Source organism: Cheilinus undulatus, linkage group 6 (genome assembly GCF_018320785.1).
Source record: "Cheilinus undulatus linkage group 6, ASM1832078v1, whole genome shotgun sequence".
NCBI classification, from domain to species: Eukaryota; Metazoa; Chordata; class Actinopteri; order Labriformes; family Labridae; genus Cheilinus; species Cheilinus undulatus.
The window spans coordinates 53660049-53686318 of record NC_054870.1 but is presented as its reverse complement, the minus strand read 5'-3'; the positions used below and the strand labels follow the sequence as shown (position 1 = coordinate 53686318).

The 26270-nt window shown below is 42.1% G+C and overlaps 1 protein-coding gene across 3 annotated transcripts in view; it reads right to left on the bottom strand.

Moving 5' to 3' along the window:
• The window catches only part of LOC121510992 (signal-induced proliferation-associated 1-like protein 2), a 211792-nt gene that overhangs the window by 93345 nt on the left and 92177 nt on the right, over positions 1 to 26270 (bottom strand). For all 3 annotated transcript variants that reach the window (XM_041789446.1, XM_041789447.1, XM_041789448.1), the window contains exons 4-7: positions 24852 to 24985; positions 19929 to 20117; positions 4465 to 4639; positions 3659 to 3762 (exon numbers count right to left, since the gene is read on the bottom strand). In XM_041789446.1, coding sequence (XP_041645380.1) covers positions 3659 to 3762; positions 4465 to 4639; positions 19929 to 20117; positions 24852 to 24985 — 602 coding nt within the window. The remainder of the gene's footprint in view (positions 1 to 3658; positions 3763 to 4464; positions 4640 to 19928; positions 20118 to 24851; positions 24986 to 26270) is intronic.

Below are 26270 nucleotides of genomic sequence, written 5' to 3'. Positions count from 1 at the left end.
TTATATTACAGTCTACATAATGAACATGAAAGACTTCTATTCAAGAAAGAGATGGTCTACAGCAAAGATGAACTCAGACTCTAGTGCAGAGGTTCTCAGCCTTTTCAACCCGGGACCCCCAAAATAAAGGTGCCAGAGACCGGGGACCCCCAAAATAAAGGTGTAAAAGACCGGGGACCCCAAAAATAAAGGTGCCAGAGACCGGGGACCCCCAAAAAAAGGTGCCAGAGACCGGGGACCCCCAAAATAAAGGTGCCAGAGACCGGAGACCCCCAAAATAAAGGTGCCAGAGACCGGGGACCCCCAAAATAAAGGTGTAAAAGACTGGGGACCCCAAAAATAAAGGTGCCAGAGACTGGGGACCCCCAAAATAAAGGTGCCAGAGACCGGGGACCCCCAAAATAAAGGTGCCAGAGACCGGGGACCCCCAAAATAAAGGTGTAAAAGACAGGGGACTCCAAAAATAAAGGTGCCAGAGACCGGGAACCCCCAAAAAAAGGTGCCAGAGACCGGGGACCCCCAAAATAAAGGTGCCAGAGACCGGGGACCCCCAAAATAAAGGTGTAAAAGACCGGGGACCCCAAAAATAAAGGTGCCAGAGACCGGGGACCCCCAAAATAAAGGTGCCAGAGACCGGGGACCCCCAAAATAAAGGTGCCAGAGACCGGAGACCCCCAAAATAAAGGTGCCAGAGACCGGGGACCCCCAAAATAAAGGTGTAAAAGACTGGGGACCCCAAAAATAAAGGTGCCAGAGACTGGGGACCCCCAAAATAAAGGTGTTAAAGACCGGGGACCCCCAAAATAAAGGTGCCAGAGACTGGGGACCCCCAAAATAAGGGTGCCAGAGACCGAGGACCCCCAAAATAAAGGTGCCAGAGACTGGGGACCCCCAAAATAAGGGTGCCAGAGACCGGGGACCCCAAAAATAAGGGTGCCAGAGACCGAGGACCCCCAAAATAAAGGTGCCAGAGACTGGGGACCCCCAAAATAAAGGTGCCAGAGACCGGGGACCCCCAAAATAAAGATGTTAAAGACCGGGGACCCCAAAAATAAAGGTGCCAGAGATCTGGGACCCCCAAAATAAAGGTGCCAGAGATCGGGGACCCCCAAAATAAAGGTGCCAGAGACCGGGGACACCCAAAATAAGGGTGCCAGAGACCGGGGACTCCAAAAATAAAGGTGTTAAAGACCAGGGCCCCCTAAAATAAAGGTGCCAGAGACCGGGGACCTCCAAAATAAAGGTGCCAGAGACCAGGGACCTCCAAAACAAAGGTGCCAGAGACTGGGGACTCCAAAACTAAAGGTGTTAAAGACCAGGGCCCCCTAAAATAAAGGTGCCAGAGACCGGGGACCTCCAAAATAAAGGTGCCAGAGACTGGGGACACCCAAAATAAGGGTGCCAGAGACCGGGGACTCCAAAAATAAAGGTGTTAAAGACCAGGGCTCCCTAAAATAAAGGTGCCAGAGACTGGGGACCTCCAAAATAAAGGTGCCAGAGACCAGGGACCTCCAAAACAAAGGGGCCAGAGACCGGGGACCTCCAAATCAAAGGTGCCAGAGACCAGGGACCCCCAAAATAAAGGTGCCAGAGACCAGGGACCCCCAAAATAAAGGTGCCAGAGAGCAGGGACACCTCCTCCATCCCAGCCTCCTCCTTTATAGACCAAAGCTCCACCTCCTCCACCCCAGCCTCCTCCTTTATAGATTAAAGCTCCACCTCCTCCACCCCAGCCTCCTCCTTTATAGATTAAAGCTCCACCTCCTCCATCCCACCCTCCTCCTTTATAGACCAAAGCTCCACCTCCTCCACCCCAGCCTCCTCCTTTATAGATTAAAGCTCCACCTCCTCCATCCCACCCTCCTCCTTTATAGACCAAAGCTCCACCTCCTCCACCCCAGCCTCCTCCTTTATAGATTTAAGCTCCACCTCCTCCACCCCAGCCTCCTCCTTTATAGACCAAAGCTCCACCTCCTCCACCCCAGCCTCCTCCTTTATAGATTAAAGCTCCACCTCCTCCATCCCACCCTCCTCCTTTATAGACCAAAGCTCCACCTCCTCCACCTCAGCCTCCTCCTTTATAGATTAAAGCTCCACCTCCTCCACCCTAGCCTCCTCCTTTATAGACCAAAGCTCCGCCTCCTCCACCCCAGCCTCCTCCTTTATAAACCAAAGCTTCACGTCCTCCACCCCAGCCTCCTCCTTTATAGACCAAAGCTCCACCTCCTCCACCCCAGCCTTCTCCTTTACAGATTTAAGCTCCACCTCCTCCACCCAAGCCTCCTCCTTTATAGATTTAAGCTCCACCTCCTCTACCCCAGCCTCCTCCTTTATAGATTAAAGCTCCACCTCCTCCACCCCAGCCTCCTCCTTTATAGACCAAAGCTTCACCTCCTCCACCCCAGCCTCCTCCTTCATAACCTGAGGGTTTTGTTGTGTGCACATATCCAGGTTTCTGCTGCAAAAAGGAGTGATCTTCAGCTGAACTAAGCTGAATTGTGTGTGACATGGATCCTCCGTCATGTATCTCTCTTAAAGGGGTGTGTTATCACTATGCTTACTGGAAAGTTGGAGCGTGCTGCTTGGCTGGACCTAAGGAGCTTCTTTTGATCAGAGTCCTCATTGCCAAGTAAAACAACATATTTATTTGGGAGGGAAGGGGGCATTTGACTCAAATCAACAAAATCCACATGCGAGTGAACTGATAAACTGCCTTTGTATCTGAAGCGTCAGAGCAGCAGACTATTCCCAAAGCTCATGGTTTTCAGATCCACTTACTGATACGCCTTTATTCCAAAAGAGGATGTTTCACTCATGATAACAGGCTTCTGAATGAAAAGGCGTTTTCTGCTGACACTTTTGTGTCTCTTTTTGGGTAAAAAGGGAAATTTGGTCCAAATTTCATTTATCCAGCTTGCATTGTTGCTCTGTGCAGACGGTTAACCTCCATCTCTGGTTTGTATGGAGTTGTCAACGAGGGTCAGACGGAGCCAGAAACAGCCAGGATTAGCAGGGACAGAGGTGAATTGAAAGGATGAAGGGATGAATGTGGAAGATTACCAGCAGGGATTAAATTAAACTATTGGTCTCCATGAAATACAAGTGGAGGAGGAGGAAGGAAGGAGGTGGGATCCACGGGGTAAATCCTACCAATCAGGCGCCAGGGATGCATGCTGATGCATCAGGTCTTAGTGGTTTTTCACTGTGGGATGAATTGGTGTTGAAACCTCTGCAGGTTTTTACTCACAGGTTTTATTAGGAGCTCAGAATATACACCCAAACATTCAGCAGAGAGAATCTCAGTAATCGCAGCTTTACGGGGCCAACGCTTGCCGCTCCTCCGCTACATCCACTTAATCCCACTTGTTAGCGCAGACAGACACAGAGGCCCGTCTAAAATCACGTCAGGTTCCAGCCCCTGGGGATGCATTGATTAAAAAACCCTACTATGGGGTACAGTTACCATGGCAACACTCATGCTTTCAACTGATAGGTCATTACCGTGGCAAAATGAGCCTCAGAGGGAGACTGGGAAGAGCTGAGATTGAGGGATTGAAGATATCCTTTAAAAAGGGAAGCGGCTCGGGGAGCGCCATCACCGCACAGAGAAAAAACAAACATGGAGGAGGAGAACGGAGACAAGGCGGCGTTTGCTGACCTGCTGTCTGTTGTTGGGCGTGTAGGGGAGCATGGTGGACACGTGAAACATCAGCTCGTAGTCCTTATAGGTGGTGTAGAGCGAGTGAGTGCCCGTCGAGTCCGCTAGAACAAAGAGCAGAAAGGTTACCACCTCAGGAAGCAGGATTTATTTAGAGAATGGAGCAAAGAATCATGGGACACTACAGAGCTATTCTTGGTAAAATACCAACATGTTAGAAGGTAAAAACACCTCATTTTTGATTACTACATAAACACCACTCATTACTATTAAATCACTCGGTAATTAGGTCCCACTAATTACAAATCATTCTTTAACTTTGCAATTTTAAGAGACATCTAAGAAATGGTAAGACCTCCATTGAAAACATATATAACATAAGAATGGTCCCTTTTTAAGTTATTTTTGATATTTCAGTGAAAAAATTCTACTGTTCCATCTTTAATGATCATGTGACCATGATCCATGATTCAGACCAGAGCAAACGAACTCTACTGCAGGGCTAAAACACCCTGAGATGCTAAAAATGAAAGAAACTGTGCTGAGTGTGATCAGTAAAAATGGAGTAAAATGTTTTTATGACAGACAGTAAACCGCCGTGGTGCAGGAGTACGCCGTAAGTCGGTGATGTAACTGAATAAACAGAACATGGACTGAAAAAGACTCCTGCAAAAGAGCACGGAGCAGATCCAAACACCTGCACTCAGCAGCTCTGGGACTGCGTGGGCAGCTCTTTCAGAGTGTTCAGCGGGATGAAGATGATGATGATGATGATGATGATGATGATGATGAGTGTTTTATCTTACTCTTGTTATCCAGCTGAGCTCTGTACTTGGTGAAGCCTTTGAGCCGCACCCTCTGGCCGAGCAGATCCAGGAACTCCTCAAGAGCTGGCCCGGCGCTCTCGTTGTTGTACATCTCCTCCTCGGTGCTCTGCCCCGCCTTGCAGTAAAGCACTCCCACCTTGTGCTGGAAGCTCAGCTGGACAGGAAACACACAGACAGACTGGGTAAGTATCATGTCACGTCACACTACCCTTACATACTGAACATTGTGCACTCAGAGCTGGAGAGAGGCCGCTTTCCATCATGTCACGGCTAATGTAAAGACCTTCAGAAGCCTTGGAGTGAAGAGCTGAAATCCCCGGCACTGCAGCCGGGCTGTGAACTCAGAGAGGAGCATAAATCACAGCCAGCTAATAGCTGCTACTTAAGAGCAGCTGTGGAGCGACCAGGGAGTGAATTACAAACTTAGAGAGAGATAGTTCAGTCTGAGGATGAAAACTTTAAGCTGCCAGTAAAAGCATTTTTAATCCTGTTTGAAGAAAAACACCCATAAGCAATATTTTGTTTGGATAAGTCCTCCCTCAGGCAGAGAAGTTTTAGTAAAAGGCTGTGAAAAGAAACAACACTGATCCCCTGAATAACTCCCCTGATGCAAACATTATCCAACAAAGGGCATCTTAAACGGCTCTTATTTATACGCCTAAAACTGTGCAAGAACACGACTTCTTCACAGTGGAATAACGGCATGTGCAAAATGCTCCATGTGCAAAGTCTCTGCACAAGAAGCCACATATTTCAGTTAATATCATGCTTGAGCTGGGGTAAAGGGTTTAACATTTGCTGCTCACTTCTCCTGGAACAAACCACAAAACCTGAATCTAACAAGACCTGAAACCTGAAAATCTAAGACCTGAATCTAAAGTAGGGATGTGCGATAAACTGGCTAGGAGACTTGACCTGGCAACCTCGCTAATCGGCATCAAATTTTCCTGTTAAACTCATGATCAATATATCTGTGTATCAGTTTAGAAGCGTAATCCCTGTCATATGATTTGTCTGAATTCTGACACCCCCACCTGCCCTGAGCTGCCAAACCTCACAGGTTTTATCTGAATGCAGAACGGACAGCTCTGGATTTAAAACCTTCAAACGGAGAGACAGGAAGGAATAAAACAGCCAGAGTGATTCCTCTTTCACGCTGACAGTGAGACGCCTCTCCACCAACATGAATCTGTGATGGCTCTCAGCTCACAGAAACAGGAAGAAAGGGAAAGAGAGAAAAAGACAGCCTCCTGAGTTTGGCACTTGTTGCACGGGATTCACGTCTGAGAGCAAAACAGCCAGACAAAGATCCTGTGTAGACCTTTATTTGTATCTGGACTGGTTTGGTACACACTCAGGCTTGTTGGCACTCGTTAAAGACCACCCAATCAAGTGCTATAATCCGTGGTCGTCTGCCAGTCCTGAATTAAGGAGTCATTTCCATCTCACCAGACGCCAGCATAATATATTAACCCAATCTTTGTTTTTTTAGGACAAAATTGCTCGTCATCCATGAAACCTACATTTTTTAGTGTTATTATGGTAACCCACCAAGAATACCATCAGGGTAAAGTCAGGATGAAAAGTTCTGCCGTTTGCACCGATACCTGAGGCTCACCCAGGTAAATTCAGGAATCGTTCAGTTTTATTAAAGTGTGAATGAGACTCATGAGGGAGAAAAGCAGTTAAAGAGGCACTAAGCTAGGCTAATTCACTCCAAAATATTAAGGACCAAGCAGTTTCACTACACACAAATCCAAAACACAGAAACACAGTTAAAACGATCACTCCAGTGATTTTCTATGAACCTACACTAGCAGGCGTGGACGTGCTGCTCTATTCCCAGGCATGGCTGATGTCTGATTCACGTCGAAGATGAGCCTCCATCAGTCACAGCCTCCGTCCACAATAACTGTTCAACTCACCAGTCAGCAGATACGCTTCATTAAGCCTGTTTAGCATCTCATAAAGATGTTAATGCCTTTTACAGACCGACAGAGAGCAGAGGAGAGAGACAAGCATGTCTCCTGGTCCTTTAAAGTTTTCCTTTGTGCAGATTAACCCTTAGAGCTCCAGTGGCATGGATCCGTGCCAGAGGCACACCCCTTTGTAAATTGCTTGGTACTATTGAAGTGTAAGCCATAGGCACTAGCTGTTTTTTCCTGTGAAAGCTCTGTGTTGTGCCTTTCTATATATGTTCTTCATGCATTCGTAGCTCTTACAGAACATTTTCTAGTGAGCCCAGAACTTGGCTGACTTCCTGGGACTCTGAGGAAAACAAGAAGTGACACAGTTTAGAAAAACGTTATTAACTTTTGGATGTCGTAGAAACGTACTCTTTCTTTTCCTCTGAAAGCTGACAACTTTGCCGTACATTTGCTACCCTCGATGTCTCCGTAGCTTTTAAGGACGCCATTATAGCTAGCCTGGGGTCTTTAAATATGAAATCCACAGTGATATTTCTGTTAATAAGCATCTTTTTGTCCATTTTTAATCCATTATCGATCACGTACTTTGGCTTTCTTTGGTGGGCAGAGCCATATTTGTTGAGGGCAATGTTTAGATGCAAAGCATTGTGGGAGTTGTAGTTGACCAGTTGCTTCTCTACTGCTTAAAGGAACAGCACAAATGTCTAATTAAATGTCTAAATTTAACTGCAAAAAAGCACATGAACTTTCTCTTGTATTTATTCAGATATTTTGAAAACCGTTAGTCACAGAATGTTTATTTTTTCACAGTTTTGTCCCCAAGAGATGGAGAACAAGTCTGTGCAAAGAAAATGCTTTGTCACTATTGTTTACTGTGTGTTATCATTGAAAAGCTTTGAGTTTAAAATACCGATTGGTTTTATTATTTTGTCTTTAGACTCTTATAACTTTTTCATAATTCAAGTGACATTACTGTGGTACATATATTCTTAAAGCCCAGGTTGTCCTGGAAAAAAAGATGCATAGAGCTTTTCTGTACACCACAGGGTTGATGTTTTACAAGCTTTTAAAGAAAAATGTCCAGGCAAGACAAGATGGTGAAAAATATAGCTGTGAGCTCTAAGGCAGCGGCCATCAAGTACATCTGCACAAGTGCCAGATTTATTCTCCGCAGAGTCTCTGGGGGCCAGACTTCCAAATAAAGAAAAATTGAATCAATATTTTGTTCTGATGAACATATTATCTTATTAGTATTACTATTTTCTTTCTAATCCCAGGACATTTTTAGGCATTACCAGTGAAATATATCCCAATATATAGGGCCGTAGACCACAAGGAGACAGGCATGCCCACAGAATTGGCTGGGCTCCTGAAAATCCCAGAGAGTTGGCCCTCAACAATTACGACTTAGCACCAATATGAACTCATGTTTCACATTTTTCACTACTTCACTGCTTCATTCTGCCATTTCTGCAGCATTTTGTGCCATGTTTAACCCATTTTTGTTATTTTATCACTCTTTAACCTACCTTCCTGCAGTTTCACTACTTAACTTGGGTTACTTAGGTTGTCACAGGGAATGTATCGTTAATGCAAAGTGTGCACGCATGTATTAAAGTGCAGTGAACTTGGTATCCAAATATCCTGCAGAGATTTTAGATTCAGAGGTAAGCAGGGTCACAGAAGGATTCCAGGGATGTGAGGCCAACAAATTATCTGTAGATTGGAAAAGGGGACTGTTAGGTTTATCAGCTCCCAGCTGACTTTGTTCTCGTGATGACTTCCTCTGTTCGGCGGTCCGTTCCTCTGTACAGGAAGTGATTATGCATTAAAAGCCCAGTGGAGACGACCTGATGTGCAATGATTCAGTCTCTTCTTTTCATCCTGCATTATGCGGGCTCACTTAACCTCCTGCTCCTCTTAACTGACGAGCCGACGGCAAGGACAATCACGCTGCCCTTTGGTGCAAATTTGGATGTGAGGAGCACACGCGACACACATGTAGAGAGGAGTAATACTCCGGAGGTAAAGCTGCTTGTGTAACTGTCTTTGATGTATTTTTGTGGCATCAGCTTCTGCGAAGGTACAGCAGCCAGAAAAAAAGCGTATCCGATTTTACACGTTATTAGCTGAAATTACTCGCTCGCTCAAAATCTGGGCATGAATTGCTAGAATGCAGCAGATTTTCCTCTCCAAGTCTATTTCTCTCATCCTTTTCTTTCTGCTCAGCTGCAGGGGATCGAAATCTGCTCGTCCTCAACCTCTTTTTAAGAAGAAAATACTCTAAAAAGTGCAAAGATGGAAATATTCTTAATGAGTAGGAAGAGAAATGAGGACAGCGTTCCCCTCGGGGAGCTTAGCCATGCACCTGAGGGATACAGCAATGTCCTTACACAACACAGACACAAAACACGGTGACATCTGTCTGCACTGCAGCAGAAATCTAAAATAAGGCTCCAAAGTCTGACTACAACCACCAGGGACAGTTACACAAACATTTACTGCAGTTTTTGGGGTTCTCTGAGGCCAGGAGTTATGGTGGTAACATGTAACACCTCCCTCACCCCCCACAGCTGTAATAATTCCCCACAAACATGTCAGCATGCATGCGTTTGTGCTCTTGTTTGACAAAGTGCATGCACGTTTTAGACTCTTGCAGGACCGTCTTCATACAAACTAAATGGGCATGCAAATGACTAAATCACACACAAGTTACATCAACAATTACAGCAAAGCCCATCTTTAATTTTCAGATTACATCTGCAGGGAGTCATTACAGATCACAAACAATGCTAGCAGCCACAAATTCTGCACATCTTTGCAATTATGACGTTAGAAGCTGCAGATCTGTACAACATTTGTGGGCCGTTATTACTATAAAAAGGTTTCAAACTTTAATTTGATTCTGTAAAAATAAGGTGACATTCATGGCTGTTCTGGGTCATGCCATAAAAAGTAGAAGTGCCAGGCTCCAGCCCATTACACCTCTTAGCCCTCGCCCTGTGTTTGGCATGATCACATCTAGAGACAGGGTGTCCAGGTTCTTGGTGGAATATTGGGGGGGGGGTTGAAGTTTAAACGAAAGTGAAACGAAGATTTCCTGGGCCACACTCCAAACAGAATGTTGTGGAAAATCCCCCAGAGTGCCTTGCCTGAAAATTACAGCAATGATCTCATATCATAATTGATGTTGGTTCAGTGCACTGAGGTCGTTATTACTTTATTTTATTATTTTATTTATTATCTTATTTATCATTTTGTTATTCTGAAGTAGTATTTGAAAAAAATGTCTTTTTACAAAATACTGTTGATGATATTATTATTATTATTATTATGATAATAATAATTATTATTTTAATTATTATCAATAATAATTATAATTGTAATAACATAACAGTAGTAATATTAATAATAAAATAAAATTAGTAATAATAGTAATAATAATAATAATAATAAATAAAAATAACAATAAAATAATTAAAAATAATAATAACAATAATATTAATAATAATGATAATAATAATAATTATCATAATAATGCAAATTATTTATAGGCTCCTTTCAAAGCACTTAAGGTCACATTACAAGAAAATAAAATGTCAGCAGCTTGAAGTGTGAAACGATTTCATGAATACTCTTTGACTCTCAAAAATGAGCAGCATAAGGTGCAATTAAAAATGGGACTGAGATACTGTAATAACTAAAAACTGCAGCCAAATGCCTGCACAACGTCTAACAAGTATAAAAATATTGAAATCTCTGCTACTGTTTGACAGTTTCATTCACCTCCAAAGCAACCGTCTCTTTAAATCATTGTTGTTTTTTAAAGCTTAGGTTTTTTTCATCACTATCTATCGTTCAAAAAGCAAAGATTACAAAAAACATACAGGTATCAAAACAGTAGAAAATACAAGGATGCACAAATGCAATGGTTAAAATCAGTATAGGCTGATATCAGCCCCTTTTACAGCCAGCTTATGTGGTATTAAATGATATCGGTCATCTGTTGTGTCTCATCAATCTTATGCTGACTTCTGGCGTTTCTGGCTCCTGAATCAAATGAGAATATTGTTACAGGAAGGAAAAAGTGACCTGCTGTTCAAAATGTTGGCCTTCTCGGACCGTTACAACATCAGCACTGGCTACACTCTTGTATTGAACGTTGGTATAACGACTGATGCAACTCTAATCAAACTAGTATTACAGTACTGATGATTTTTACTACCTGATAAAAGCCAAAATGCAATGCTACAAAAAAGATGGTACACATTATTCGACCCCTTAAGACTTTCAGCTGATCTAAATGCACCCATGTGTTTTTACCACATCGCCGAATGAATCCAAATTCATTCCAAATAGCGGAGGCGCTGTCCTCTTCCCCCACAAGGTCAAACACGACCAAGTTCCCCCTCGCTCCTCTTCGTCCTCCACCATCATGCCAGCTAACCTCGCCGTCACCCTCCAGTTGGGATAATCTGATTTTCACTGACAGCAGCTGATTTCCCAAATGGTGCTGGATTAGGTTTTGTGACCTTTCACAGGTCATTTGTTTTGGCGTTGATCCTTTCAGGTGTTTTGGGCAATGATGAAAAAACTCACCAAAACACTGGATTAAAATTTTCCCCTGCTTGCAGCGATGATTTGATGTTTATTTTCTCCCCTGTCCGATGTTCTCCCTACTCTGAGTTCAGCTCTTGATAACAAGTTTATGACAAAGTTAATCACTTATGTTTTGTACCGCCATGAAAGCTTTTCATCTCCTGATGAGTTAAGAAAACTTTTGACTCTTATTTACTAACTTTTTATTAACGCACATGCCACAACAGTTGGCGAGCCAGCCAGGAGCTGCTGAGTAGGGATTTAAGAAAGTGACAGAAAGTTCTTATAAAAGCTTCTCATTCAGTTTTGTCTGCTAAATATGATCACAGCAGGGTCTGACTGCAGACCTCAACTCTCAAGTTACCTTCATTGCAGCTCCACTGCAGGGCCTCCTGCACGTCAGGCCCACGAGAGTCATCTATTTAACACATTGAATGAGATGCTTGTTTTCATGGATATGCGGTTTAATGAAGGATTTGTTGTTTTTAAGATAGTTATGCTGATGGTAGCTAACGTTAGAAATGCATGTTTTAAAGCAGGGTAAGGGTTTTTGTGAGTGTACCTTAGAATTACACTGGACATGTCTCGCAAACTCCAGCAATAACTTACATTCTAGATATAATCCTTGTCAGTAAACAATACTGTTTAATCTAAATGTCAGAAACAAAAGACTGGAAGTGTCTAGCCTGTTTCTTCTGCAGCTGGACTTTGTGGGAAAATTTAGATATTTAAAATCTGTCTAAGGTTCTCTATGCATCCCATGCTCCGTGTCATTGAATTTATGCAGGTTTGGTTTGGATGCATGCTGCTTGAATGTTTCTTTCCTGCCTGTTCAGGTGGTCTGTTAGTTGACTGAACTGCGCCCACCATTATACTGATTATAACATCCACTTTATTATGCAGCCTTGGCTCCACTGAAACATGATCTAAAAAGAACGACAATGTGAGGCAGTGAAGAGAGTGAAACTTTAAATCTCACCAGGCTTCGATATGATGTGCAGGTATTGATTTAAATGTAAGTGATTTCGCCCTGCAGTAGCAGCCTCAGCAGGTGGTAGATTTCTCTATTCAACCTGTGCAACAATGCTGGCTAAAATCTGAATTATTCTTTGGAGCAGGGCTGCTGCTGTGGGCATCAGCACTGATTCATGGTTCTGCAAAGGTTTCACCTGCTGACTTTTGTAAAAGCTCTTCAAAGCTTGATTGGCAGCTTGGCACGTAACGAGGGGTATGCATTTATTCTTTTCATGCTATGTTCAAGAAAAAGTATTCAGAACTGGAACTCCTACCTGGCAGTTACATGGCTCTGCAAGGTACACGACTGCTGAAGAGTGACAGCGCAGTGGTGGGTCACGTAAAAGGCTAGGGCGGATTTTCAAGTTGGAAGAAATCTCTAAAAGCATTCTTTTACCAAGAGGCCCAATGACCTTAGACTTTCACCTATGACCTGTGAATTCCAAACAGTTCATCCCTGAGTCAGAGTGGACGTTTGGCAGAATTTGAGGAAAATCCCTCAAAGCAGGGGTGTCAAACTCAATCACAGCAGGGGCCGGATTCTGGATTCAGGTCTAACCTGAGAGCCGAACAGGGTCAACATTCAACCATAACTGTCAACCTCATTTTCACCAGTAATAAAACATGAAAAAAAAAACAGCACTGATGATAAATGATTGGGAAATTCAAAAAATAAAAATGACAGGTTGAAAGGCTCAAATCTGAAATAAAAATTCTAATTTATTAGTTTCGAAAGATCAGAACACGATATTAAAAAATAGAAAAAAGTTTTAAAGAGCAAATATATGAGGAGAAAGTTGAAATCACAAGTTTGAAAGGTCAAAATATGAGATCATATTTGAAATCATGAATTTAAAAGTCAATTATGTCTTAAAATTTTAAATTGTGAGTCTGATGGTTCAAAATATGGGATTAAAGAGCCAAAACTTGGAGTTGAAAATGTCAAAATATGAGCTAGAATTCAAAATGAGGACTTAAAAATTTAAATATATGATTTAAATTGAAAACTGGGAGTGTATAATGTCAAAATATGATTTAAAAAAAAGTAAAAATTAGTTATCTAAAATGTCAAAATATGACAAAAAAACTGAAATCATGTTTTAAAAAGTCAAGATATGGGATTAAAATCCAAAATTCAGAGTTAAAAAATTCAAAATATGAGCTAGAATTCAAAATGATGACTTAAAAAGTTAAATATATGATTAAATTCAAAACTGGGAGTGTATCAGGTCAAAATATGATAAAAAAAAGTAAAAATTAGTGATTTAAAATGTCAAAATATGAGAAAAAATTGAAATCATTTGTTTAAAAGTCAAAATATGGGATTAAAAAGCCAAAGTAAGGAGTTGAAAAGGTCAAAATATGACTTGAAATTTAAAACTGGGAATTCTAAAAGATAAAAATGTGACATATTAAGTCCAAATTATGAGTTGAAAAGGTAGAAGCATGAAATGAAAAGTCAAAATCATAGGTTTGAGATGCAAAATTGAAAATATGAAATAAAACACAAATCAATTTCTTTCCCCACATTCTTGACTTTTGGTGAAATCTTTCTTACTCTTTACTTTTTCAGGTTTTTATGGCTCAACAAGGATATTTTAAATGATCAAGGTTAAGTTTACATTTTTATACTGGAGGAAATCTGCAGACCTCATACTGGTGGGCCAGTTAGAATACAAATATGATCTGATCTCGCGGGCCGGATATAATCGTTCCACAGGCCGGATTTGGCCCCCGGGCCTTGAGTTTGACACCTGTGCCTTAAAGCATTCCTGAGATACTGTATTTATAATAAAGCCCTGGACAGACACATATATGTTCAAGCGTAAGAACGGCCCTGGCTCCTGACTGTGCGGAGGTCAGGAAACGATCAGACAGACTGGAAGAATAAGATCAGTAGCCTTTATCTGAACCGCTCAGTGTTAAATGTATTATCTTCAGACACGAGGCTGCATTAACAGGCTTGTCTTTATCTTTCTCAGATCACTGCCTTTATTTCAAATCTAATTAAAGATAAAAGCCTGAAATTAGCTTTTTAATTTTAAAACAGAAGCTGCTGATAAACTCTCTGATTAAACAAGATGTCTGTGATATTCCAGACTCTCTTCTTCAGATGGAAACAGCAGATAGACATCTGCTTTCTTAGAGAATCCACTGATGTCGTATCATTGGTGATTTCTTTATCCTAAAATCACATCTCAGAATCTGACAAACTGCCTAATGCCTTTCCCAGTCCATCTGCAGCCTCTCCACTGTGATCTTAAATACATTCACATATGTTCTCTTGTCGTCTTACACACAGGAGCATTACAGAACGGTCTGAAGTGAATTCTCTCTGCAGAGCTGATCATAAGGATCGCATAAGTGCTCCCAGATCTCCACAATACTCTAGCTAGCTAAGCATACATTCAGTGAACAGTAAGAAGACACCTTTACACACATAAATGCACTTTTACATGAAAACAGAAGACTTACATGTTCTCGTCAGCATGCATACACACTAAAGCTTGGATTAGGCCCGATCCTGCCAGACCCTAGCATGTCTCTCCAAGCCTGACTTTTCCTGGCACACCCTATCAGCTTTGTTCATGAGCCTGGGCCTGATCAAACCAGACATGTTTTAGTGAGTTCGCTGTTTTAATCATGGTTATGAAGACTTTTGTTTTTTGTTTTCATTTTTCCTGACATTTTCATACTGGATGAAATCTGCAGACCTCATACTGGTGGACCAGTTAGATAAAAATATGACATGATCTTGTGGGCCGAATATAATTGTTCCATGGGCTGGATTTGGCCCCCGGGCCCTGAGTTTGACATCCCTGCTCTATACTCTCATGTTGGCCTTGTGAATGTTTTTCTGAAGACACTGTTATTGCATCTTATGTCCAATTCCCACACACAGCTAAAGCGCCGCGAACCACCGGCGAATCGTACTGCAGAGCAAATCGCTCCCTCTCTAGTCTATCAGAGCTTTTCCACAGCCAGCGCTCCAGACCGGGAGCGCCGCGTGCCTGGACCGACACTTCATTTGAGACACGCTGCAGGTCTATTTTCAGCACTGGCCGCTGCCAAACCGCGTCAATACCAATCGATCAGAAAGGTCCAGATGAGGAAGTCACAAGCGTAGAGTATGCGGTTCTTTCAAAATAAAACTGTGCACAGACTCCCATTGTAAATCACCACTATATCAACATTACGTCTCATCCTGCAGCGAGAGCAAAGGGTCACCGAGAGGTCAGTGGGTCACAGAGCTAAAACGGCGCCATTGATGAGGAAAAGTTAACTTTTGGGGACATATAGCCAAAGATTTTGCATAAAACCACAGATCCTTTAGCAAACATTAACCTTTTAACTTCCTAATGGACTCACCCAATGGAGGAAGCAATAATATCATGGACTTATACCAGAAAGGATGATAAATTAACCCTAAAAGGTAAAATAGTCTGCTGTTGACGTACTATTCCTGTGTGAACTCGCAGTTCTCAGCAGGTCACTCGCCTTTGGTCGGACCAGACCCACGGCGCTTCGGTGCGCAGCGCAGTCATCTTATGTGGAAACTGCAGGTTAGACTCTCTGGCTCAAGCTGAGAATGGTACCTCAAATCTACACAAGTTAAATGAAGCTCTCTTCAGCTCTATATGTAACAAAAACACACCAGCAGGTTTTACTGTCCAACATGATCCCTCCTTCATATAAACACACTAGAAGGGTGGTGAAAGTCCAGCACGGTTAAAAAGAAGATTACGGGATGCTTGACACATTAAACTTTTGCACAGCAAGCCTAGCATTAATGATTAAAACAGGACAGCACCAAAATACCGCGGCCAAATATAAAAGTGGGCGTTTAGTTTGAGGTTGAAGGAGGAGGAGAGCCAGTTGGAAGAGTTTTAGAGCCACTTAGCTGAAGCTCTCATGCTCTGAGAGGAGCTCCCTGGATTTTATTGTTTCTGTTTTTAACGTATGTGTCATTTTTGGTCTTAAAACAAAGCCTGTGCCCGCAGACGCTCTCTCATACTAAAGGCATGGGGAGTTATTTGGCAGGTGGACAAACTGGCTTTAAAATCCTGCAGAAATCTTCCTTAAGCTCTGACAAAGTCACTCAGTGATGCTAAGAAACACAAAGTCTCTCATCGTCTCAAGTGCATTCACTCGTGTGGAGGCCTTACCTTTCCTAAACAGGCTTCTAATGCATGTTTTCTGGCTCTGTTGTTTCCAAGGGGGACTCTACCATCCTTGTTCAGAGTGCTTGGGTCTGGATCTCTCAGGGCATGAAAGTCAAACCCCCCTTAATGTGCTGGCTCTCAGACTGATCCCAGCCATCATTGGCCTTGGTTTGTTTCTCTCCATCCATACTTACATCACTTACATCTGACTGGCTGATATGCTCCACATTTGTCATTCATATTCCAGTTGTTTTTACAATGATAATGATAACTTACAGTCAAACTTAGTGTCCTTCCTATGATTGTCATGGTCCTTATTCCAGGCTGGGACGGACTGGTCTGCCTGTTTGCTGTTTAGCCTCATGTCTCTTATAACAGAATGATGGTATCCTGTATGTAAACGCATGCTTTTGTTCTGTCTGAAGTTTGACTTTAGTCCACTTTTTGCACATTTCTGCAGAAAATTTTAAAGTGCTTTATGCTTCAACTTTGTACATTTAGTCTTCATAAAGCAGGAGAGCCCAGTGCATGCCAGCATCTTCAGTTCTTTTGTGCTCCTGAGCATGTCCGATGGTGCATGAGCAGGAGTTGTTTGAGGGGAAGGACGATGTAACTGGGATGATTTTGCAGGATGAAGCCTGGTTTAAAGTGGCCTACTGTGTACAGGAAATCATGGCTTATTGCACAAAAGGAAAAGATGTTTATGGATGTTGAGTCCACCGCTGGTGCTTTCAGCACAGGCAGAGCTCACAACCTTTACTTCAGAGCGCTTCTCACCAGCGTTTACTGATGCTAGGTCTAACAGCTGACCTCAGCTTTCCTAGGTAGTATCAGAACTGTTGTTTCAAATAGCTCTGGGTTTCATTTCCCCTGTTATAAGGACATAGATGGACCAAAGAAACAGCCACACCTGTTAATTATTGACTTCAGGTGTTTTAATCAGACCCACAGGTGTATAAAACCCTCACCTGTCCATGCAGTCTCAAACATCTGTGATCCTAAATGGGTCGTTCTAAAGAGCTCAGAGACTCCCAGCGTGGTTCTGTGATGGTGATATGCATATTCCACTGACAGTGATATTATTAGAAAGTGGAAGAGTTTAGGAACAACAGGAACTCAGCCACAAGCACACAAGCAGGGAAGAATAACAGAGCAAAGTCTCCAAGTCTCTGCTGATTTCATCACTGGAGAGTTTTGAACTTCCACTGGCTTTAATGTAAACAATAAAACTGCAGCATGAATGGGTTTCCATGGCAACAGCTGCGTGCAAGCCTCACATCACCAAGTCCAACGCCAAGCGTCAGATGGAGTGGAGTAAAGCATGCTAACACTGCTTTCAACTGTGCGGCAACAGTCTGGGGAAAGTCCTTTTCTATTCCGGCATGACTGTGGCCCAGAGACCAAAGAAGGACTAGAAAGACCTGGTTTGATGAGTTCAGAGTCCTGCCTCCACCCCATCCAGCACCTTTGGGATGAACTGGAACAGAGATTGTGAGCCAGGCCTTTTGGTCCAACATCAGGGCCAGACCTCATAAATGCTCTACAGCAGGGGTTTTCAAACTTTTTTTTACCAAAGGCACACCTAAGGGTAAGCCAAAACCTCAAGGCACACCATATTTAAATCGATACAAAATAGACATTTTAAATAATGTTACAGTCAAGGTGGCCTATAAGGGGAGATAAAGGGGAGAGCTTTCTGGGGCCCAGCCAACTGGGGGATCATGGAGATGGCAATAATGGCCAAAAGGTGGCAAAACAAAGTCAGAAATGGGTGAAAATTGGTTGAAAAAAAAAAAAAAAAGTGGCCAAACAATGGATTGAGATTGGCAAAAAGTTGTTGAGCGTGTGAAAATGGATGCAAATGTTGGCTACAAGTGGCCTAAAAGTGTTAAATGTTGTAAAAAGAAGGTAAAAATGGGTTAACGTGAGAAGTTCTCAAACAAAGGCAAAAGTGGGCAAAATTTGGCAATAAGGTGGCATAAATGGGTTGAAAGTGTCAAAAAGGTGGCAAATTAGATCACAAGTGGCAGAAAAGTGGCAAAAAGGGGTTCAAGTTGCTAAAAGGTGTTAAAAAGGGGTTAAAAGTGATGGGAAAAAATGGCAAAAAATGGCCAAACAATAGCAAAATTTGGCAAAAGTGGTAAAAAGGTAGCAGAAATGGGTAAATGTGGCAAAAATTCAAGAAAAGTGGCAGAAAGAGGTCAAAAGTAGTAATAAGAAGTGGCAAAAATGCTAAAAAAGCTGCAAAATGGTTTACGTTGTCAAAAGAAGTGACAAAAATGGGTGGCAATGGGTGGCATTAATAGCTTGCCATGCTTTTCTGCTCTTAATGAGGTAACTGTTAGCCAGGATGCTAGCACCAATGCTACTGGTCCTCACACATACACTGATATCATCAATAAATCCCATTCTCCGGGGGTTTTCAGGGGTCAGGCCAGATCTGTGGGCAGGCCATACTAACCATAAATGTGTAGGAATAACATGGTGTACAAATTCCCACAGCACACCTAGTTTTGCCTTAAGGCACACTAGTGTGCCTTGCCACACCATTTGAGAACCACTGCTCTACAGAATGAATGGACACACATTCACACAGAAACACTCCAGAATCCTCCAAGAAGACTAGAGGCTGTTAGAGCTGCAGAAGGGGCCAAACTCCATATTAAATTACATGGATCTGAATACAATTACAGTCATTACAGTCCCTGTTGGTGTTCTGTTTAGGTGTCTGAATATTTTTGGCCGTATAGTGCATCACCAACATAACACAAAAACAATGCAAAAGAATCCTGTGACATGCAATGTCATGGCTACAGAGGCGTGCAGCTGCCACCATCACCCACTGCACTGTACCTGACAGGGTTGAAATTCCTCCTCATTCATTGTGTGCTGCAGGCGAAGCCTTCAGAACATGCTGGAATACACATCCACACAGACCACACCGGCAGGGTTTTAACCGCGTTGAGTCTGTGTCATCACTGCAGACTGAGAGCTTCTAGTTGTGAGAGTTACTTAGTTTCAGTTTGGATGGCTGACACTTTCCTGTCCATGAAGCTGTGTGGAGATTTCCCCATGAAGCCCTACACTACTTGTGTTTGTGTGTAACTCCATCTTAACATACAAGACGGACATGGCTGACACTTTCTATTATAAGGGCCTTTCTCCTGTCAGTACGGAGGATGGGCACACTCTAATGAATGTAATTACACTAATAAGCCGCCAATTCTCTGATAGAACGATAAGAAGTGGAGCTAATCCTCCCACGCTGCTCTCCATCTCACACTTTTATTAGAAGAGAAAATAAAGGCCTTAAGATCACGCAGTGAGTGTGTCTCTGACACCGCTGATACAGAGCTCATATTTCTAATAACCATTTTATTCAAACAGAGATAATAGAAGATGAAACCCGGCGCCGTGCAGCAGAATACTAAATCACCTGCTCTCACATAAGAGAGTCATCAAAAAGGTGAGAAGCTTCAGCTCCAGTCTGAGGAGGAGATGTGTGTCTGAACAGTCGATGATGTCGGCGGGGAGCCAGGGATTCATATTGATTTCATTTCAGTGTGATATCAGCTGTCTCATGTCTCCACCAGGGATTCTGTGTTCATCTACAAGAGGATCATATATATATGGGGCCTGCTGCTCTCTGTTTCTGCCTTTGCGCGTACTCAGACCCAGACCCAGGTCCCTGACGTCAAAGCACCCTCAGTCTCTGAAAACAGGAGCTTTGTGTACTCACCCCTTGCTCATCCAGCTTCAGCAGCTGCTCTGGGACTTTGGGGGAGTTGATGGCGAGTCTCAGACTCTGGATGTTCAGCTCCGGGATCACGTACTCCAGGACTTCTTTCAGCGGCAGGCCGCGGGCCGTCCCGTGTCTGGCTGTGGATGGAATGGCGTCCTCCAGGATTGCTCCACGCAGTGTGGTGAGCTGAAAAACATTGCATGGTTTCAGAGAACATTGCCTGAATTAAGAGTTCATGTTCCTGAGTAGAGGATTGTATTTGCATGGTGGTTTTTCTCAAAACAGACTTTTCAGAGCTTTACCAATGCTCCACCTATGGAGCTATTATTGTTGCAAAAGTATTTGCAAGTGCATACGCAGATCTGTGCAGAAATCCACAAATGCGTGCACCGATCTGCAAATATGTAGACCAATTTGTAATTGTGGACTTAGTTCATTTTGGTTCAAAATCTGCCTCTTTGGCTGTCATACACACGTGACTTTTGTAGCACTTGTATCGCGCATGATTTGTACTCAGATCCGTAAGCGTGTACTTAGATCTGTAAGCATAAAGGACGGGTCAGTTGCACTCAGCGCAGGCTCAGAGGCATTGCTGCCTTTCTCATCACATCGGCATCACACAGGTGGCAGCAGTTAAGAAAGTGTTGCAAAAGTCATGTGTGTATGACAGCCAATTGAGAGGCAGATTTTGAACCAAAATGAACTCAGTCCACAATTACAAATTGGTCTACATATTTGCAGATTAGTGCATGCATTTGTGGATTTGTGCACAGATCTTTGTACACATTTGCAAATACTTTTGCAACAATAATAGCTCCATACATTCATCCATCCAGTTTCTACACCGCCTATCCCTTTGGAGGTCACTTTGGGCTGGAGCCTATCCCAGCTGTCATTGGGGAGAGGTGGGATACACTCTGGACTGGTCGCCCATCAATCACAGGGATGACAAAGGCATAAGCAAACACGCTCACACTCACACCTACGGGCAATTTAGAGTCACCAGTTAACCTAACAAGCATGTTTTTGGTGGTGAGAGAGAACCCACGCAGCAACAGGGAGAACATGCAAACTCTGGCCCTGACCAGGAAGTGAACCAGGAACCTGCTTGCTGTTCCGCTAATCCCTGCACCGTGGTGCAGCCCCTAGCTCCATTCATTTTAGTTTGAATTTCTTCTTGAATGCATTCTCTATCCATCCTTTAAATTTTTGATGTTTTTCCATTTCTGCATCACTTTGTAGCTTGCTTTTTAAAAAGCTATTGCCATTGTATATTTCCTTGGATATGAGAGGCTGCTCTGTTCTTTAGGAATCAAATTTAATGTCTAAATATGTCGGTATTGAAGCTCAGGCTTAGATCCTCTAATGTTGGTCCATATAATTCAGGGCGTTGGCTCCATTATGGTTTTATTGGAAGGCATCAGGAACTGGCTTGCTAAATAATTGAGAAAGGCTATCAGAGCGCTACATGTTAAGTGGTGTTTTAGTATTAAGATCATTAATACATCAGTAAAAATCGACCCAAACAGCTCCCTGACACCCACTCTGTAACACTGAGTTGTAGTTGTCAAACATCAGAGACACTTTTACGCCTGCAAATCCCTTTTTCAACCACAGCGCTCATGGCCGGAGCGTCGTCAGTCAATAGAGATCTGACAGCCAGGCTTTTTGAAACACATTACTTAATAGGCTCTGAGAGGACGGGAGAGGAAGAGTGGGGCAGAGAGGGGCGGAGGATAAATTATGGTAGTGCATGCAAATCGTGGCTCCAGTGGTCGGGGAGTTGAAAGACTTTCTGCGTGCTACTTGCAGGCCCGCCATGACCCAGATACATTGTTTTATCGTGGGAGTGCTGCTCTAAACCCAGAATGGTGCTGGATATCAGTGACATCCTCCTGCCTGACACATCTGTTGCACCTGAATTATTCAGAGGACGGGACCACCCAGCATCAGTCAGGGAGCTGCTCCGTACCACCGGGGACCAGGAGGCTGGATCTCAGAGTGTGGATTCATCACGCTGTGTACACGTGTGGTTCTGTGTTCGTACATGCAGGTGTGTGAGAGAGGGCGAGGACAATCACACCAACTCTGACAGACTCCATCAGTCAGCGCATTAACGAGCAGTAGTTAGCAGTCTTTCTGTGTTAATGACTGAAAACTGCAGACAGCCTCCTACAGTCAGCATGTTTACATGCAGCTAGAAAAGCTAAATTATTGAGCTAGTTCGACTGAAACTCCACTTTTCAAATGAATGTAAACAGCTGAGCCTGACTGACATCGTACGTTAAATTTCTGTGTAGACCACAGGTGTCAAACCCAAGGCTTGGGGGCCAAATCCGTCCTGTTGAATGATAATATCTGGCCCGCAAGATCAGATAATTTTTGTATTCTAACTGGGCCACCAGTATGAGGTCTGTAGATTTCCTCCAGTATAAAAATGTAAACTTCAACTTGATTATTTAAAATATCCTTGTTGAGCCATAAAAACCTGAAAAAGTAGAGAGTAAGAAAGATTTCACAAAAAGTCAAGAATGTGGGGAAAGAAATTGATTCGTGTTTTGATTTCATATTTTTAATTTTGCATCTCAAGATTACGACTCAAACTTAAAATTTTGACTTTTCATTTCATGCTTTGACCTTTTCAACTCATAATTTGGGCTTTATATGCCACATTTTTATCTTTAGATTCCCAATTTAAAATTTCAAGTCATATTTTGACATTTTCAACTTCTTAATTTGGCTTTTTAATCCCATTTTATAATAATTTTACAATAATAATTTAAATAATAATTTAAATAATAATAATAATAACAATAATTTTAAACACATGATTTAAATTTTTTTCTTAGATTTTAAAAATTTAAATAATAAATTTTTACTTTTCATATTATATTTTGACCTTTTAAACTCCCAATTTTGAATTCAAATCATATTTTTCACTTTTTCGAAGTCATCATTTTGAATTCTAGCTCATATTTTGATATTTTCAACTCCTTACTTTGGCTTTTAATCCCAATTTTTGACTTTTAAACACATGATTTCAATTTTTTGTCATATTTTCACATTTTAGATAACTAATTTTTACTTTTTATATCATATTTTGACCTTTTACACTCCCAATTTTGAATTTAAATCATATTTTTAACTTTTAAAGTCATCATTTTGAATTCTAGCTCATATATTAACATTTCCAACTCCAAATTTTGGCTTTTTAATCTCACATTTTGAACTATCAGAGTCACAATTCAAAATTTTAAAACATAACTGAATTTTAAAGTCATGATTTCAAATTTGATCTCATATTTTGACCTTTTAAATTTGTGATCTCAACTTTCTCCTGATAAATTTGCTCTTTAAAAACATTTTTTTTCCTATTTTTTGATATTGTGTTCTGATCTTTTGAACTAATAAATTGGAATTTTTATCTCAGATTTGAGCCTTTCAACCTGTCATTTTTACTTTTTGAATTTCCAAATCATTTATCATCAGTGCTGTTTTTTCTCGTATTTATTCTGGTGAAAATGAGGTTGACAGTTTAAGGCTGTGTTGACTCTGTTAGGCTCTCAGGTTAGACCTGAATCCAGAATCTGGCCCCTGACACCCCTGGTGTAGACAAACTGAGATGACACAGCTAGTGACGACGTTTTACAGCTTTATCAGACCCAAACCTTTAATTAGATCCAAACAGGACCAGTCTGAAACCAGAGCTATAGTCCACCGCCTGACAGTAAGACAGATGCGTCTTTATTTTTGCAGCTACAAGCTAAGGCTTTTGTTCGATGGGTCCTCTAGTTCAGTGGTTCTCAACTGGTGGGTCAGCACCCAAAAGGTGGTCGCATAGCTGTTTCAGTGGGTTTGTCTAAGAGGGTTTTAGTGCTGTTGTTCCACTGTTTAAGTTTTTGCCAACACAAACTCAGAGGATTTTCTTTAGGATTTTTTAAGGGAACTGGAGGTCATTTTCTCTCAAAGTTCAGGGGTTTTCTCATGGCGTTTTCCACCGAAACTTTTGGTAATTTTATCCAGGACTTTTCAAAATAAATGTAAGAAAATTTCACAAGGAAAACTGGACTCTCCGGTGTTTTTCCAGGAACTTTCAGAAGTCTTCTCCGGTAAAAGTTCAGGAATTCTAAAAGTAAATGTTGGGGAATTTGGGGGACAATTCCTGTAAAGTTTTATAGATTTTATTCGGGATTTTCTTAGAAACATTTAGTAATCTTACACAATATTTATCAAGGTTTTTAAATTCTTTATATGACGGCTCATTTTATTCTGTAACTTTGTTCAATCACATTTCTATCCAGGGTGCAAACACTCACATTTTTAGTTGATTAAACCAAATACTTGGTTAATATCAGAAATGTGGGTCATGATTTGTCCTTACAGGACCTGTGGTTGAGAATCACTGCTTTTGTTTTATATTCCCTGATGGCATTTTAACTTAACCTGCAACAAAATGCATGCTAATGCACAGCCAAGCAGCAGGATATCTGTTTAACAGATCCAAAATTAACCCTTTATCTGCTAGAGAATCACTTCCAAAGTTTAATAATATAAGTTTGTAGAGGTTAAAGGGCTGTGATGCACATAAAGTCAGATACTGTTGTTTTCCACGGTAAAAAAGCAGAGTCAGAGACCGTGGCTTACTGCTCATACAGGTACAGGTATATCTAGGAAAAAGCTAGAAAGTTTAAATCACATCTGCAGAGCTAAGAAGTCTTACTGATGTCTCTACTTTGAGAATTGTTACACAGCTTGATTTCTGTGTGCAAGAATGTAAAGACTAACCAGGTGTGGTTTTTATCAGGTCTGTGTTGTCTGACATGATCCTGCAGCTGAAGTTTTAAGAGTGCATTTAGGGCCGTTTCAGAAGATTGCATCACTCCAAGCAGAAACAGAACATTCATTCAGAGTTTTAATTACCTGGCTGGTCCTGAAGGTGACTCGATAGTTGTACTGCATCCCATCTTTCTCCTTCCCGTCGTCCAGACGCTCCCTGCGGATGCTGACCGCCACCGGTCCCAGATTTTCATCAACCCCAAAATAGTTCTGATGCTCTGGGGGTACAGCAAGAGAGAAAGGACAGAATTAAAACACATAGAGGACTACATTTAGCTGCAGAAGTCTGAATCCACCTGACCGAAATGACAAAACTGTTACTTTTTAAAAGTCGGGAAGCTGAGAGATTTTTCCAACATGAGCACCTAGACATGCTCGTGTTTAAACCACAACATTAATTTTTATTTGTGGGCTTTTTGAGCCTTTATTAGAGATAGGATAGAAGAAAGTTATAAGCAGGGATGACATGGAGCAGGCCCAGGCTGCCACCTAACCGCTGGACCAGTGTTACTCTACCAAAGCGCCAAACTGATGCAAAATACCTTCACAAGAGCCACAATCCAAGAGGGGAAAAAAGTGGTGGAAAAATGGGTTAAAGTGGCAGTAAATTAGCTAAAGCTGGCAAAAATGGTCAAACAGTGGCCAGAATGTGGCAAGAATTAGGAATTTGGTATAAAGAGGCAATATAGGCATTGAACAGCAAAAAACTGGATGAAAAGTGACAAAAAAACGAGTTACAGGTGTAAAAAATGGTCAAAAAGTGGCAAAAACATGGCAAGAATTTGGTGTAAAGAGGCAAAATAGGCATAGAACAGCAAAAAACTGGGTAAAAAGTGAGAAAATGGGGAGAAGTGACAAAAAATGATTTACAGGTGGAAAAAATGGTCAAAAAGCAGAGTCACTGGTGTGGATTTCATCACGTAAAGACTCTGGAAAGTTGGCCAAGTTCGAAGGACTTCCAGAGGAAAAAAATAGTTTGAGCATAAAGTTATCTAACTCTGAATAACACGGGCCTCTTCTTGTTGTATGCAGGGAGGAATCCAACATTTTACAGCACCACTGAGCTCAGAGGTCCTGACCCTCATCCCGACCACTGAGCCCTCAGCTGCAGCCCAGCAGCCAGATGTAGGTCCCCATGAGGAAGCCAAAAGAACCACATCTTCTGCTTTTGCTGCTACGTCCTCTCTGAGACTCTCATGCCTCTGCAGATAAAGGCCGTCTCCTCCTGCTGCAGCAAACCCAGACCCAGTTAAAGTAAAGATTCTCATCAAAAGATGATTCCTGCCTTTGTTTTCACAGGATACCGCCTTCATGAGATAATTTACTGTGCAGGGGAACAAACTGACATCGCAAAGTGTCCTGGATGTTCTAAACAAAGACAGAGTGGTTACATGGTCTGAACCTTAAACCACAAGGCCAGCAGGATGTTTTCTGGGGACGGGCTCAGAGTGTTTGTCTTTAAGCAGAACACAGTGGACAACTAGAGGATTTATTTAGAGCTGG